This window comes from Capricornis sumatraensis, chromosome 1, assembly GCF_032405125.1.
Source record: "Capricornis sumatraensis isolate serow.1 chromosome 1, serow.2, whole genome shotgun sequence".
Lineage (NCBI taxonomy): Eukaryota > Metazoa > Chordata > Mammalia > Artiodactyla > Bovidae > Capricornis > Capricornis sumatraensis.
Genome location: NC_091069.1, coordinates 80,411,244 through 80,429,387, shown reverse-complemented (window position 1 = coordinate 80,429,387; position 18,144 = coordinate 80,411,244). Strand labels below are relative to the sequence as shown.

The 18,144-nt window shown below is 37.8% G+C and overlaps 1 protein-coding gene across 1 annotated transcript in view; it reads left to right on the top strand.

The window, feature by feature from the left end:
* PLEKHH2 (pleckstrin homology, MyTH4 and FERM domain containing H2) overlaps positions 1-18,144 on the top strand; it is an 89,830-nt gene that overhangs the window by 15,407 nt on the left and 56,279 nt on the right. The window contains exons 3-8 of the mRNA XM_068977880.1: positions 5,428-5,577; positions 6,821-6,904; positions 7,529-7,610; positions 11,150-11,332; positions 12,788-13,749; positions 17,175-17,250. Coding sequence (XP_068833981.1) covers positions 5,428-5,577; positions 6,821-6,904; positions 7,529-7,610; positions 11,150-11,332; positions 12,788-13,749; positions 17,175-17,250 — 1,537 coding nt within the window. The remainder of the gene's footprint in view (positions 1-5,427; positions 5,578-6,820; positions 6,905-7,528; positions 7,611-11,149; positions 11,333-12,787; positions 13,750-17,174; positions 17,251-18,144) is intronic.

Sequence of the window (18,144 nt, the reverse complement as noted above, 5' to 3'; positions counted from 1 at the left end):
GTTCTATCCCTGGGTTGGGAAGATCCCCTGGAGAAGGGAATTGCTACCCACTCCAGTATTCTGGCCTGGAGAATTTCATGGATTGAATAGTCCATAAGGTTGCAAAGAATCAGACACGACTTAGTGACTTTCACTTTGAGGATATCAAGTATAAAATTATTTCATTCTATGTGCCACATTTTTAGGGGAAAATTATACAATTTTATAAAATTATAAAATTTTAGGGAAAATTATTGGTTTATTTTAGAGTTACTGCCTTAAAGTAACACTACTAATGCCCCCTGCCCCCACCCCCACCCAGGTAAAAAGGTCAATATTCATCTCCCAGAGTTTCCATATAATCAGTAGATATTGCTTTTTGTCATAACACTTTAAATTTATAGAGTAGCTATTTTGTTATGCTTCAGAAGAATTTTTGGCTTAAATATTTCATAATGAATCTGAAAGTTAACAGGAAATATAAACAGAGAGCAAGTTAATTCTAAGGCACTGATTATATTACCTTTTTTTTTTTTTTGCCTTTGTTAAGACTAAGTAAATATTATTAACTTAGAGTAACTGACTCTTTTGCTCTCTTTAACAGTTTCCATGGGACTATGGCCTATCTGCTGTTTATGTTGCTTAAATCCAGCTTATCCTTTGTCATTGAGCCATATCCTAAGACTTAAACTGTATTTATATTAACCTAGAAAGAATGTTTCCCCACAAAAAGCAGTTGTCAACTGTAACCAGCTCAACTCTACATTTTAACTTTGTACATATTTTTCCTTGTGTATTAAATGTGTGGGCCTCACCTGCATAACCATCAAATAAATTGCTGATAGAAAAAAGAATCACACATTCTTCGAGAGAAATCCTGGCAATGTTGTAGTACATCTTTATTGTTGTTGTTCATAAATTTTGAAAGCAGTTATGTGCAAATCAACCCAGTACTGTATATGAGAAATCTAGTGAGGCAGAAAAGAAGCAAATAGCACATATGGGAGATACTGATATACAGCATTCCTTCTCAACTATCAGACTAGGCAGTTGTATGCATGTATGCATGTATGCTAAGTCCCTTCAGTTGTGTCTGGCCCTTTGCGACTCTATGGACTGTAGCCCACCAGGCTTCGCTGTCCATGGGATTCTCCAGGCAAGAATACTGGAGTGGGTTGCCATGCCCTCCTCCAGGGGATCTTCTTGACTCAGGGATCAACCCGTGTCTCTTGTCTCCTACATTGGCAGGTGGGTTCTTTACCACTAGGGCCACCTGGTACAATCTAATACACTGATTTATGCTAACCAAAGAGGAGTGGATAATTTCTCCTGTAGAAGCTTTGTCTTTTCAGTTATGTCTTTAGGACCCAGTCCCTTGCCTGTATTTGATTCAGTTTTGGTAGGAGTTAGATTTAAATTTCCTTCTAATCTGTGGGCTAATCTACTTTTCTTACAGTTGGTTCTTAGCATCCAAGTCATTTCTAGTGCTTAATAAATAACTACTCAATCATCCTAATATTTAGGACCGTGGAATGATTGGCTTTGTTATATGGAAAACTATTTAACGGTGTTTCTTTTCACTTTCAGTGAGAATGGGTCTGGCCTTACTACATAAATTATGGAGCACTCTGCTGAAAAAACTGTTTAAAATAGGATTAGAATGATTAATTTGCAATAATTTTGTATAACTGGAAAATAGTATGGGATTCAAACTTCCCTTAACCATGTTTTTGTTGTATTTTGGAATGATTAAGTATCTTTGTCACATAATTGCAATATTTATATAGGAATAGAAACTTTCACTCCCCACTCAGAAATATAGTCACATGTCAATTACCTGTAGTGGGAGAGGGAGAGATGAGGTTGGAGGTGGGAAAAGGGAGATATTGATATGGATAGTTACAATGGGAGCGATATTTGCAGCTTCTGCTTTCTCCAGGATAGGCAAGAAAATGGAAAATACCATTGGGAGTTGTGTCAGGGTCCCCACCACCAGCCTCGGCTTTGGTGATTCACAGAAAAGCCATAGAATCCTGAGAAGCTGTTCTACTAGTGGTTTCAGTTTATCACAGTAAAAGTACAGATTAACTTCAGCAAAGGAAAAATGCACATAGGGCAGAGTCCAGGAGACACCAGGTATGCGCTTCTGGTAGTCCTCTCACAGTGGAGTTGCACAGGAATGTTCTTGATTCTTCCATCAACGATGTAGACAACACATATGACACATTGCCAACCAGGACTGGTCATCCAAGCCTAGGTGTCCATCATTTTTATTCCATGCCTACAAACCCCCTCCCCTGGTCAGTCTTATAGGCATGGAATGCATACCCACTTTAGCTACTCAACTTCCAACCCCTCCAGAGACCAAACTGATACAGCATGGCCCATGACCCACATAAACAAAAAAGACATTCGCTATAAATCACGCTGAGCATAAACTAACTGGTGTGACACAGTATATCAGATACATAAAGAAAACCTTAACAGGAAGAATATTCCAGGGGCTCAGAGGTTCTTTCCCAGAAGACAGTCAAGGGCAAGTTCTTTCTTTGGGAATGTACAGGGTTTGAGTACCCCAAGCCTGCTACATTAGCCCTTGACTGCACAAAAGCTCACCATCAACAGGATTTTGGGGAAATGGCTGAGGAGTGTGCTGAGGGAGTTGATGTAACCAGAGGCTCTCCTAAAGTAAAAGAGAAAGGGAGCCTGAAAATACAAAGCATTCCTCACTGGAGAATATCCCATGTATTGATAATTGCAAGAGTTTATAGAATAACTAATTTAAATTCCTTTAGTGTTTAGTATTGACCAGTCTCTGAGTAGTTAAAATTTTTCTATGTACTTGAGTGCTAGGTCGTGTATGACTCTTTGCAACCCCATGCAGTGTAGCCTGCCAGGCTCCTCCGTCCATGGGATTTCCGGCAAGAATACTGGAGTGGGATGCCATTTCCTCCTCTAGCGGATCTTCCCGACCCAGGGATAAAACCACATCTCCTGTGTCTCCTGCCTTGGCAGGCGATTCTTTACCACTGAGCCACCAGGGAATCATTTTTATATGGTTCAAGTTAAGTGAATGGAAGAAGATCTAGCCTATTTTCTGTGTACTTGTAGTAAGATATTTTTAAAGGCCGCTTTGTTTATCTGTATGCTTCTTAGCTTTTCTGTAGACCTTGTTCACATTAATTGCCAAGGAAAGCTGGTGAATCTTATGGAACTTGGTTTCAACAGGACCCTTTGGTAGGAAAGTTGCCTGTAACAACTTTGTGATTTCTCTCCCAAAGAGATTTTGCTACTTCTTTCAATATTTTTCTTGCCCAGGAAAGTTGTTTATCTAAAAGTCATAGTCTAATGAAACAGTTGTACAAGGCGAAGATGCAGGGAAGGAGCTCTGACTGTAGCATTCATTCATAAAATGAAAACACCTTTCAAGCTGGATGTGTTTTTCAGGGAAGAAGAGTTCTCCCAAGTCATAGTTTTCCAGAACTATAGATCTTTTCTGAGTAATAGTAGGACAGTTTTATGTGGCAGCCCAGTGTCCATAGGGGACTTGCTCCAGCTTAATAAAAGGAGACTGTAGATGTAGGTCTGGTAATATTTACTTTTATTCGTATTTAGTTAATTTTGTTTTTCTGGAGTATTATGATCTATTACTTCCTCCTTGGAGAACTAGCATTTTGCACTTGGCCTCTGATTTTCTTTCCTTGCTACCACAGCTACAGAATACCTGGTGTGAAACTGACTATACGATCCTAAGACTGACCTTTGGTATTTACTGTCCAGCTCTCTGGCTCTGGCTTTTTTCAGGACAACATCTCTGAAATAGGCCTTTGTCCTTGACCTCTTGTTCTGAAGTTCCTGCAGAAAGCCTGCTATATTATGTTAAAAATTCTAAATCTTAAAGTTACTTAAAATTGTCATTTGGATTGTAGAATACATTTTTTCTCCTATTTTTTTGGATCTACTTTTATTTTCATAGTTTCCAGCCATGTGAGTGGTATTTAAATAGGACAGTTTTGGCATTTGAGTTGAATTTACATTTATACGGTGAACTCACAAATGAAACTTTGTACTCGTGGTTAAAAACACAAAACTGAACTAGCCTTAACACCTCCTTCTAGGAGTCCTCATTAATCAAGTATTTTTGAGCTTTAAGTAAGTCCATTGTGATTTTTCAGAAATATTTTAATAGCTTAATATTTTTCATCTTAGCTATCATCTTTAATTTTTAAAATGGCCTTATATGTTTTTCTTTTTGTCCCCTATAATCTGAAACATGACTAAAATTACATTCTTACCTACTGGGAGTATATAGAATAAAAGTCTTAATATTGTGTATGGTGCCCAGTACTTTATTTTCTTTCTTACTAATATTAACGTCACACATACCTCTTCAAAGATTTTGGGTACCCAGATGTGTTTTGCAGAATATCCAAGCAGAGCCAATGTGTATATTAGATACTAAAGTGAAGCACGACAGCCCCTAGTCGTATAGCAGTCTCTTTTGTCTTGCTTTATTTTGCCCATTAGCTTTATTGCCATCTGTAACATACTGTGTGATTTTTAATCTTTATTGTATTTGTGATCTCTCTTAGAAGGTAATTTCTATGCAGGTAGAGGTTGGGGGGTGGGGTCTGCTTTATTAAAACTGATGTCTTCTTAGGACCTGGACTAGGCCTGGCTCTTGGCAAGTGTTCATTGAATATTTTGTTAAGTATTGAATCAGTAAATCCTCACAGAATGTACTCTCCTACCTCTATCTTGACTGTCTTGCTTTTTTACTTTCTATGACTTCATCATTGGGGTTTTGAGGTTCTTTTGTTTTCCATTGAAAATATGTATCTTTTTCACCTGAAGTTCAGCTTTTTTTTCCTAGGGTGTGTTATTATACTAGGTCCTCCAATCTGAGTGTTATCTCACCATTCAGCTTTTTTACTTGATATTCTTACTTTTTTTAAATATGAAAAAATGAGGGCTGGAAACTTTCTGACTCTATGCTTATATGATAGTTTGCATATTATTGTAGATCTAATTAACATGTACATTTCCTTACATGATAGCAATATTCTGAGAATCTTTTTAAAAAATTAATTCATTTATTTTAATTGGAGGCTAATTACTTTACAATATTGTAGTGGTTTTTGCCATACATTGGCATGAATCAGCCATGAGTGTACATATGTTCCCCATCTTGAACACCCCTCCCATCTCCCTCCCCATCCCATCCTGAGAATCTTTTATGTATCTTCATACACCTCAGAATTAACATCACTTGGGAAAATAGTCTAGTCTTTAAACTTTATAGTTGTTAAATGCATTAAAACTGTTCACCATTTTCCTTTCATGATGATATCTTTTAGGAATCTATTTAATGTTAAAGTAAAATCTGAATTTAATACTATGATAAATTAAGTACTTGCATAGTTTTAATATTTTCTCCTCTGAATTTAGGTACAAGTTATGGAAGAGAAGTTAAAAGCAGCTAATATTCAAACCAGTGAATCAGAGACAAGGTTGTATAAAAAGTGTCAAGATCTGGAAACTCTAATACAGGAAAAAGAAGACATCATTCAAAACTTGGAACTGCAACTTGAAGAGCAGGTTAGGAAGTATCTGATCTCAAAGAGTGCTAAATATGTGCATTCATTTACGCATAATTGCAAAGATTAAAAAGAGAAAGCCTAAATTTCTAAGTTTTGGTCAGAAATCTTACTCGGTAACCCCTAAGATTACATCACATTTACTGGTGAAAAGTGCAAGTTAAATACATTATTTTTAAGTCCAGAAAAATTCCAAGGCAGTATCTACCACTTTCTGGATGTGAATCTTTATGTTGGAAACACTTGGTTATCAGCAGGCATTTATGCCTGTAAAATGTTTCCAATAAATCTTTGCTTTAGATTGTTAGGGTGTTAGAAATGTTTATGGAAGGTTAAATTTTAAACATTGTTTGACACTAATCCTCCTGCTTAGAAATGTGTACACTGTTGTTAAATCACTTTATTGAGATCAAATTTATAGTATTTATTTTTAAAAAAAATTTTAAGAAAAAAATTGCATTAAGGTTATTAACCTAAAAAGTCATTTAGCATCAATTAGATATAACCACTATAAAATTATTCAGTGATTAATCATTTATTTTTAGCATTTTTATTCATTTCTCTGGATGTCACTGTTGCTTTAGGTCTGTGGTTTTCAGCCCCCACCAACTGGTATTTATATGATCGTCACATTCTCAGTAGTTTTGTGACCATAGCCAGGTTTAAAGGCTGGCGGATGTGAGCTGTGCTCAGTTGCTAAGTCGTGTCCTACTCTTTGCAACCCCATGGACTGTAGACCACTAGGCTTCTCTGTCCATGGAATTTTCCAGGCAAGAATACTGAAGAGGTTTCCCATTTCCTTTTCCAAAATGTGAGCTAGAGTTTCTCAATCTTTATTTTTTTCTGAACCTTTTAAAACTATAGCATTTGAGGGGAAAGCAAGCCCTACCCCAGAAGAGATTCTAATTCTCCTCTCACCGAGTTGGTTGACTTCTATTCCATGTTCTAAATCATAGTGTTTCCAGAAATGGTTCATTTTATTGATAAATTCAGTGGATTGATTTTGGCATATGACCTTTCAGAGAGAGACTAGCAGATGTTAAAACTAGAAATATATATTTATGCTTTTATTATTCTGTCTGCTGGACAGCCACTCTCATTTTATCCTCTTTTTGGTAATTTAAAGGTAGACATCTTAACTTGGAAACAAGTTTTAAGTAGACTTGCCTTTCATATCTGTAACTGTATATTTCCAGGCCAGTGAGCTTATGTTTGAACTAAACAAACTACTAATGTTATTTCAGAAACAAATAAGGATTCAAGAAGCTAAAATAATAGAAGAGAAAGCAGCTAAGATCAAAGAATGGGTAACAGTTAAGTTGAATGAGGTATTTATTGCCATATTTATCTTTTCTTAACCTTTTCTTTCTTTCAAATAGATCAGTCGTCAGAATATCTGAAACAAAATTTTGATCAGTTGGTGGTGCTGCTGGCTTTTAATTAATATGAGATAGGTAGCTTTCACTTTAATGGCTTATATAATTCTAAAGTTAAAGAAGAATTGATAGAATCATGATAATCAGTCTTAAGTAGCCTGATTCTAATTAGTTGACTTTAGTTCTAAATAGTTAACTTTAAGTAATTAGAGAATAATAAGTGAGAATATTAATTTCTCATAAAATTAATGTATTCAATATTCTCTGAGTGGTACACATTATTTAGTTTATATGTCAGACTAAATGCTGAAATAATTTGGTTTAAAATAATTTTACAGTGGTAAAGGCATAGGGGTGAAAAACATTGAAAACTTTTAGCTCTGGAAAGAATAAATATTAAAGTCATAATTATCTAGGTTAATAATCTGTGCTGATAAATTCATCTGATATTTAGTTATTTCTTTTGTATTTTGTTTATGTTTAATTAGGTATTAACATGCTCTCAATGTTATAATTTACTGGTATATTTTAGAAATTCTTATCCCTGTTTACAAGAAAACGATTATTTTCTTTTAGTTGGAATTGGAGAATCAGAATCTTCGTTTGATCAACCAAAACCAAACTGAAGAGATAAAAACAATACAGTCAAAACTACAAGGTATGAGCACTTGACTAAAGTAGCCTAATTCGATTAATTTGCCTGTGTAGAATTTTACTGTTGAGCACTTGAAATATGACTTGTGCAACTTAAGGAACTGAACTTTACATTTTACTTAATTTGAATTGATTTAAATTTAAATAGCCACATGTCCATATGAGCACAGCTAGACAGTAGTGAATAACCCAAAGAGGGTAATTTGAACATTTAATTTTGGGTATGTTTACTTAATCAGTCTTGTTGTTTTCTATTTTCACTTTATAGCATTGTGCTCATTGGTGATTGAAATTCTTACAACCTGAATATTTTGCGCAAAGTTTTATGTGAATAAACTGTTTGCATTTTCCAATGCTTAGGCCTGTTTTCTTTTTAACTCCAAAGCCAAAGGATGGATGGTAGAGTTAAAGATAGAGATTTACTTATTAATATGCTATTGGTGTGATAGCCGTGCAAGCACACATACAGCTGATGAGAAGGTAGGTCACCAGGGTATTTAGATTGTGCTTCTTAGACTGATGGCCTAGGATAGTGCTTTTCAAACTTTTTATTTAGCAGCAGAACCCTTTCTTTTTTTAATGAGTGACTCTTTTAAAAACAAGTTTATTTTTTAGATTTTTGGTTGTACCCTGTGGCATGTGGGCTCTTAGTTCCCTGTCTAGGGATTGAACCCACAACCCCTGCACTGGAAGGCAGAGTCTTAAACACTGGACTGCTGGGGGTCGCAAAGAGTTGGACTCGACTGAGCGACTGAACTGAACTGAACTGGTTTCATGGGGGGTGTTGATTATAGGATTTGTGAAAGCATTTTGTCTACTGCATGTTAGTATCTACTGCTGTCATTCTGTAAAGGGAAAAGACTCCTGGTTTCTCTTTCTGAATATTTCTGATATGAGATGTGTGCAGGTTTTTCCCACACTAAGCAATTATCCAGTTCTCAACAGACAACGACTGGGTGTCCTACAAATTTAACTTACTTCCGACATTATCTACTTGGATAGCACCAGATCCCTCAGCCCCACAACACTACCCACCTCCACCCTGTGTGTGAACACACACACAAATACAGAGGGATATTCTTGCTCCTGTCCAACAGACTGTAAATCCAAGGTTCCCAAGATCCCTTCCTTGGGTTCAATAATTTGCTAAAAAGGGTCACAGAACTCAGTTTACTTCCTAGATTACTGGTTTATTGCAAAGGATGTAACTCAGGAAGAGCCAGAGAGAAGAGATGCATAGGCGAGATATGGGAGGAGGGGCACAGAACTTGCAGGCTCTCACCAGGTAAAACACCCTCCCAGCACCTCCATGTGTTCACCAACTTGGAGCATCCTGAACCCTATCCTTTTGAGATTTTATGGAGGTTTCACTATGTAGGGATGCATGATTGATGAAGTCATTGGCCACTGGTGATCAGTTCAACCTCCAGCCCCTTTCTTCCTCCCCTGAGGTCAGAGGTAGTGGGTGGAGGGTAAGGCTGAAATGTCTAACCTTCTCATGATTTGGTTGGTTCCCCTGGCAACCCCATCCTGAGGCCATCTCAGGGCTTTCCAGAAATCACCTCATTAATATATATTCAGAAGTGTTTGAAAGGGCTTGTTACGAAAACAAAAGACATTTTTATCACTCTTAGGAAATTCCAAGGGTTTTAGGAGCTGTGTGCCGGGAACCATGGATGAAGACCAAAATATATTTCTTATGTAACACATTTCCTCTGCCTATATAATGAAAAAAATTGGTGTTCCTCTGGAATTCCATATTTATAAGTAAAGCTTTAGGTCTTCATGTTGTTCGCACTGTTTGAAATAGATCATATGTACTAAGCCTAATCACAAAATGCTATTTCCCTGATACTTTCGGCTTGCAATTCTAGTCCTCACTGGTAGCCTTTTAGTTTTGGAGGCTAAGGATTATTGATCCTTGGAACCTAGGTGTTACTGGAGAAGAATATCGTCTGAGCCACCAGGGAAGCCCAGATATGATACAGTACTTTAAAAAAAAATCTGTGTGTATATGTGATTATTAAAATATCATGAATTAGTTCTGTGAGTTAGTTCTGTGGTCAATATGAAAATATTAAAAGATATATCTGAAGGAAGACACTGTTTAAAGATATTTTTGTATTTCTACTCAATTATCAGTTACTATTTAACTTTACCCTTTGGTGCTCTTTCAGAGTTGAGAATTAACTTCTTGGAAACCTTTCTTACTATCACTGAAAACTCCATGTTTTTAATGTTATAAGCAGCAGTGCTACAAGTCCCAGAAGATGAATTAAACCCATGATTAGAAGGCAGTGGCACCCCACTCCAGTACTCTTGCCTGGAAAATCCCATGGATGGAGGATCCTGGTAGGCTGCAGTCCATGGGATCACAAAGAGTCGGACACTTACTGTGCGACTTCACTTTCACTTTTCAGTTTCATGCGTTGGAGAAGGAAATGGCAGCCCACTCCAGTGTTCTTGCCTGGAGAATCCCAGGGACGGCGGAGCCTGGAGGGCTGCCATCTGTGGGGTCGCACAGAGTCGGACATGACTGAAGTGACTTAGCAACAGCAGCAGCAGGTGCTTTCCATCAGGCTTCCCTGATAGGTCAGTTGGTAAAGAATCCTCCTGCAATCCTCCTGTATGGAGACCCTGGTTTGATTCCTGGGTCAGGAAGATTCCCTGGAGAAGGGACAGACTACCCACTCCAGTATTCTTGGGCTTGCCTTGTGGCTCAGCTGGTAAATAATCTGCCTGCAAATCAGGAGACCTGGGTTTGATCCCTGGGTTGGGAAGATCCCCTGGAGAAGGGAAAGGCTACCCACGCCAGTATTCTGGCCTGGAGAATTCCATGGGATCACAAAGAGTTGGACACAACTGAGCGACTTTCACTTTCTCTAGGTGCTTGAGTAATCACTCACCTAGCTGTCTGAATTCTCTGTCTAGAAACTTCCCCCTCCCCTTTTTTTCCTCTAAGTGATTAAGGTTCTCCATATCATGGTCACAGACAGCCCCTTTATTTGCTCTCTTATTAGAAGCACACTGAAAGCTATGACAAGCAAAAGTTATGCCAGTGATCATGTGATATTTGCCCCAGTGATCATCTAAATTTCCCTGGGTTGTCTTGACAACCAAGATCTCATTCCCATTTTCTCACTATTAGTAGCATTACCCAACAATCAAATTTTATCAGTACATACTTGATTGGTATTTAACTAGTACTTGATACTGCAAGAAGCTGTAACTCTCTAGTTGTTTATATCTGGATTTTTGTTTGTTTGTGGCTTGAGAGCTGACTGCTTTTAAAAGAATTAGAAAGTTTTCTCTTTGCAGTTAAAAAATATTTTGTACCATCAAAATATATAAGCAGATATTAAACATTGGTGTGTGGTGCTCGACATTGAGGCTTCCAAGTTATTATACAGAAATAAAGATGAACTTTAGGCTTTTTTTTGGTTTAAGGAGTGATTTGTCCACGTTTTTATTTATGCTTTGGTTCTCTGTTTAACAAACTGTTATGAAAAATTCGGATCTTGATTTCGATTAATGGTCTTGTAGAAGTTCAAGGAAAGAAGTCAGTTGTTTCCACACCAAAGCTTTCAGAAGGCCAGCGTCTGAGCAGTCTGACCTTTGGGTGCTTTTTGTCCCGAGCAAGGAGTCCTCCTCAAGTTGTAAAATCTGAGGAAACGAGCAAGATATCATCTAAAGAACCTGAGTTCACGGAAGGAAAAGACATAGAAGGTATTTATGGACTAGAGGAATTTACTTTAACATTTTTTAAAAGGAAAAGTCATTTGTTAAGATTAATGCGAGTTTCAGATTAGGAGTGTGACCTTCCTATTCATTATTTATTTAAAATATAAAGAATTATCTCATATTCAATATGAAGTTAAATATGATGCAGCAAACTCATAAAGAAAAAGAACACCAGATGAAAATTTATTTAACTGCTTTGATTTCCCTTTATTGCCTCAAAGAAGAAAGTATTTGCCACATGTTTAAACTCTGGACCTGTGTGCAGATTTGTACCCTTCTTTTAGTCTTAAAGCCCTTCTAAATTTTGCTTCATTTGGCTCCTGGCTTTGTCAACACCAGTGTGACTTTTCCCAAATATTTTAGAGAGACTTGAACTTGCATCTTTTCTATTTTCAGCTCCTGCTTCCTTCCTCCAAAGGAGAAAAATTGTAGCCCTAAGAGCTGTCTCTATGCTTGGTTATGAACTTCTGAAAACTACATAATGTTTTTCTGTCCAGAAGGTTCTTTTGGTACTTGCTTTAATGCCATTACGTGGATTTTTTTTTTTTGAGAAGTTATTTTCATTTTTCTCCCCACTTTCTAACTTTCTCACTTTCAATTCAGTACAGCTCAGTTCAGCTGAGGTTGCCTGGACTGTAGCTCTTGCTCATCTGCAGATTTAACAAACAGCCTGATACCAATCTGTGGAGCCTGTTATAGCCTTAATTAAGAAGATCCTGTCTGTATTTTCATGTTTTCAAAGTTTTTCTTTTGTACTCTTCAAACTAAATTTTAAGTTCGTTGCTTATGAAGTCAGTGGTTCATTCTATTAGTTATGTTATAAACAAAAATAAGCCATGTCTAAAGACATTTTTAAGGACTGTTATTTTTATTATAAAGATACATTTTGTAGTTATGATTAAACCAAAAGTAGAGTGAGTAAAGCTCTTCTTTGTGTACGTTTTCTTTATGGTTTTGCATATTTCATGTGCTGAAGCTTGGGAACAAAGGTTTTTTTAAACAATAGCTTTATATTTATTACATTTAAATTTACTTATGATTTTGAAATTTAGTAGAAAGAGGGTTGTCATTTTTTTTTTGCTTCTAAAATAGAATTTATCTAGTGGCTGCTATCTTTGATAATCAGTGTGGCCCTGTTTTTCATTTTGCTTCTTGTATTATCTCTCCTTGGTCTATTGTCAGTTTTTTCCTCCATGTTTCTTTGTAAAAAGCAGTTTCATTTTGATACTATTCTGTTGAGTGTAAGGGCATTGTAGTCTATAGGAAGCTTACAGTTTTCAAACTTGGGTTTAAAAAAGACATTGAACTAAAAACGGGTAATGTAAATCAACTTGATTCAAATGAAAATTCCAGTCTGTACAGTGTAGATACATAAAGCTAAATATACAGAAAGATTATCTGATTAAAGACAGCGTGCCAATATACTGTATGCTTTTCTAGAGATGGAAATTCCAGAAAAATCTGTTGATAACCAAATTCAAGAAAACACCCGAGGTCAGAGAACACTGCATCAAGGCCCTTGCACATCAGAGCAGAATCGTAAAACAGGGACAAGCTTTGCGATGGATGGTGGCACATCCCAGAATTCTGGGGCTCCCGGGAGTGACTGGAGTTCCGATGAGGAAGATGGGAGCAAAGGAAGATCCAAGTCCAGGTACACGTCTACCCTTTCCAGCCACACATCAGAGGACGGGGTCCAAAGTAGCAGAATGGGCAGTGAGACATATCTCACAGCCTCTGACGACAGCAGCTCGATATTTGAAGAAGAGACCTTTGGCCTAAAGAGACCAGAACACAAGAAGCTGTATTCTTGGCAACAGGAGGCACAGTGGAAGGCTCAGAGTTGTCCTCTCGGAAAGGGAAATTCCGAATCAAGGAAAAAGGAGCGTGATAGTTCCTCAGACGAACTCAATAAAAAATTTCAGTCTCAGAGGTTGGATTATTCATCTTCCTCGAGTGAAGCTAACACCCCAAGCCCTATTCTGACCCCAGCTTTGAGTCCAAAGCATCCTAACCCACTCCTTGGAAAAGGCACAGAACTAGGACCTTCCTCCACTCTGCCACCCCCCAAATTAAGGATTCCTAATATTTTCAGCTTAAGCATCGCACTAGCCAAAAGGCACCTAAGCCAGCCACAGTTAAGTTCCGACAGGATGTTTGGCACAAACAGAAACGCTATAAGCATGATACGGCCACTGAGACCTCAGGAAACAGATCTTGATCTCGTTGATGGCGACAATACAGAAATTTTAGAGACTATGGACACTAATTGTGATGATGGATTATTTTCCTACGACTGCTTGGAATCCCCATGTTCAGAGGACCAGGAAGCCTGCGACTCGGCAAAGAAAGCAGCCTGTGGCAAACCTCCAACTCCACCTCTGCACCGGTTTCCCTCTTGGGTAAATTATGTTGCTGTGTGCAGTGCACACACGTTTGTTTTTTCTCAACACTCATTTTCAGGTTTTACTTTACTTCTTTTCCTGTTTCTTTTCCACTCCAGCTTTGTTCTGACAATTCCCAGTTTTTAGAATTCAGTTTTCCCTTCTCTTTTCCTCTGAATCAGTTGAGAAATAAGACACAAGGGTAAGATAAATGGGAGATCTAGATGTTGCCTTTATTACTGATAAAACAGATTTTAGAGAACTAGCGGGTGCAGGAGCCAATACTGCATCTAGGAAATTGCTGGATTTTGCCACCCAGGCGCAGGTAGTGTTGGACCAACTGCCGCAGACTCCCTCAGTGAGGCCCAGCTTCTCTGAAACTCATGGTCTAGAGAAAGAACAAATGGTTGTTTTTGTGCAACAGCTGCTTCTCAAGAGAAAGGAAAGGGGAAGGCGCTGGTCTCTGCATGTCCAGTTTCTCCGGGGCATTCCAGTCACATTAAGCCACTCCTTTTTCTTAGAGAGGAGAAAGTGAATGGTTGGCTAGAGATCAGGAATGTTCAATTTTCAGAGTGCCTTCCACATGGAAGGGGGCTTCTCAGGTGGCTTTAGTGGTAAAGAACCCGCCTGCCAATGCAGAAGATGTAAGAGATGCGGGCTTGATCCCTGGGTCGGGAAGATCCCCTGGAGGAGAGCATGGCAACCCACTCCAGTATTCTCTCCTGGAAAAGTCCATGGATGGGAGAGCCTGGCAGGCTACAGCCCCTAGGGTTGCAGGGAGTCGGGCACGACTGAAACGACCTGGCACGCATGCAGACCACGTGGAAATATAAGGGTGAGGAAAAACAGTTCTCGCTAATGGTGGGCAAATTCTGGACCAGGATACCTACTGGTCATCAAGTTTCAAACTTAATTCTTTACTTGATTGACTTTAAGAGAAATTTAATTTTACTTGTCATGAGCTTATCAGTCCATTGCTTTAACCAAAAGCATCTTCCTGTATCTAGAATCGTTTGAAATTTCTTCCATTGAAACATTGACCATTAATATAATAATTAACCTATTAATTGTGTGATTCTTAGGCTTCCTGATGGCTCAGACAGTAAAGAATCATGCTGCAATACAGGAGACTTGGGTTCGATCACTGGGTCAGGAAGATCTCCTGGAGAAGGAAATGGCACCCCACTCCAGTATTCTTGCGTGGGGAATCCCATGGACAGAGAAGCCTGGTGGGCTACGATCCGTGGGGTCACAAGGAGTCAGACACGACTAAAGTGACTAACACTTTCACTTTCTTGGGAATCACTAGATTAAGAAAATTCTTCCTGAGACCTCCCTGATGATCCAGTGTTTAGGAGTCCACCTTCCAATGCAAGGGATGGGAGTTCAGTCCTTGATTGGGGAACTGAGATCCCACATGCTCCAGGCAACTAAGTTCACGAGGTGCAACTAGAGAGCCCATGTGCCACATGAAGACCCAGCACAGCCCCCCAAATAAATTCGTGAAAATAATTTTTAAAAATCTTGCTATATTTGAAACAAAATGAAATTATCTGTTTTGTAGATTGAAGTTTTCCTTCACCTACTGACAGAGTTTAACCTTTAGCCTCAAGAGAATCATCTGAGTTGTAGGATTTTGAGGTTTTTCAGAGTCATGTTCTGTTATTATTTTTTATTTAGTGACCAGTGCAGTTTTAAGCAAATAAGGCAATTATGTTTTCCTACTATAAATTCAGACCTTGAGATGTATCTCTCTTATTTACTTTTAAAAGAACATTTCATTGCAAAGTCCACTTGAAACCACCTGCAGTTCATTACTAAATTCTGGATAACATAAAAAATGGACATTATTGGCACGTGAATCTCTGGAATTCCAATTATGTTACCCTTTAGGCAGTTAGGAATTGAAATTTTGCTTCTTTTATTATGTTGAGATTACGTTGGCGATTTAGGCTAGGCTTTCACATTCATTTTACTTGGCAAACCATTTTTACTGCTTTTTTGCCTTTCTCTCTTCACTTTATTTTCTGAAGCTATCCAGTTCTGAAAAAGTAGTATTGCTTTGCAAAAGCCTTCCAGCACATTGGCCAAGTTTGAGGTTTTATTTCTGTTTGTTGGGTATTTTCAAGTTTCACATTAAAGAGGTATATTCTGATCACCTCAATTTATGAAAGTTTATTTTAAGGATTTTTAGGGGTTTATTTTAAGGCAGTTTTAAGGCATAGCCCACCCTTATTGAACTGGAATATCGTTCAAAAATACAGCAGTCACTCTAGCAGGTCATGTGATGACCCAGCAGCACCTCTGATGGTCAGCACCTTAGAAACAGGTGACACCCATTGTCCCTGGTCCCATGGCTCAGCTTGCCCTCTCCTATCTGCAGTGACTATCTGCTTCTCTCACGACTGCTGACTGTCACCTTGCCTTTCTCATGGCTTCTAAGTACCTCACTGACTGTCTTATTTTTATGTGTCTTTTTGTTCTGTCCGCTCTGCTATTTGTCTCTGTGTGTATCTCACCATCACTCTGTCAGAGAAGCCGCCTCTGATTCATTCCATCAGTGACTCTTCAATCTAAAGTGTCTCAGATGATTAGAGATTTCATGCACATTGCTTCAAAGCCCCTGGCTAGCATAGTCCTAAAGAGGACTGCCTGAGTTGCCTACTGTGTCCTGACCCAGACAATTGTGCAGGTTAGGTGTGTTACAAAGTTCAGGACATGGGGATCTATGCGTGAGGGACAACCTGGAGTCCCTTTTCTCATAGGGACAGGGCTAATAGCCTTCCAGTACCCATTTGAGAAATCGCAGAGAAGAAGAGAAAACAAAATAACAACCTACTTTTGGAACAAGACTGTATAAATTCTGTTGCAGTTCTCAAATTCACTTATTATTTGACTTCAGGTGTTTCTTCAACTTCATTGTAATATGAAGGTGATAGAACTTAATGCGACTTTGTATGTGCTTTCTGACTTCAAGTTTTGGCTTTCTCTTTTTCTTTAACCATATTCTAGAATGGTAGATTGTTAAAGATAATATTTTTGTGTAGTGAAAGATAATAAATGATTTCTGGCTTTATGTTATGGCCATTCAAGGTTTTCTTCTTTTTCTTGAACCATGTTCTGAAATGATGGCATATTAATGGTGGTGTTTATGAATAGTCAGTGGTTGTGAACAAGCTTTCTTTTACTTTTTTCCTGTCTCTTCAAAATAATTTAAAATACTAAGCAAAAATTTGGAAGCAAAGATAATGGAGTGACTAATGGATGGAAAAAAATTCTCCAGTGCTGTTCACAGTGGCATATTTTAGTTGGCACTGATGACAGTTTTAGAATAATGCTGTACTCTGGTGACTGTTAAATGAAGAACAAATGAAAAACATATGTATTGAAAGTAATTGCTTCTTTGCTGCAAATATCCAGCTTAAATCTCTCTTTTACATTAGGAAAGCAGAATTTATGCTGTAGCCAAATCAGGCATTCGAATGTCTGAGGCCTTCAACATGGAGAATGTTCATAAACGTAAGTGTTTTTGCATGCTGCATCATGAACGAACCTTGAGCACTTTGTGCTAATTGAAATAAGCAGTCACAAAAGACACTGTATGAGTCCACTTATATGAGGCATCCAAAGTGGTCAAATTCATAGAATCAGAAAGCAGAGTTGTGATTCCTAGGGGTTACGAAGTGTTGGGGAAGGGGAGCAGTTGCTTAGTGGCTATAGAGTTTCAGATTTTCAAGATAACAAATGTTTTGGAGATCTGATTGACAACAGTGTAAATATGCTTAACACTAACTGAACTCAAAGGTGGTTAAGATGGTAAATATTATCTTATGTGTTTTTTACTGTAATAAAAACATTTTTTTAAAGAATAAGTGATTTTGTATTGTCTTTTCACTAGCCAAGAATTTCCTAAATGTCTAAAGTCATTTGAATAAATACAGTTTTGCCAACTTTCAGAAACTGCTTTCTGAAGTTGTTGATTTATATTTTAAAATTGAAATTCATGTTAGTATAGGGGCACATTGATGTTCAACTCTCATGTAGCGAGTATCTCATGATTTTACCCCAAAGAAGCTAAAGCCTGGACACTGGAATTTCAGCTGTTTAAACTGTAAAAATATTGATCTCTATGTCTTCTTTTTCCAGAGTTTAAAACACATTCCTCCTTTCTTTCTTCAAAAATTTATTATAGAAAAAAATACATGCTCATTATGAAACATAAAACCAAACCACAAGGAACTGTCTGAAATAAAAAGAGACATTTTTCTATAGTTCCTTCTACTGGCCCCTTCCTTTCCTATCTGTAATCTGTATCTTAGAGGTAACCATTAATGTTCTGTTCCTTTTCGGCTATTATCGGTTTTTGCCACTCAAGAAATATATTCTAACCTTTCAATTTGAGTTTCACCTGCT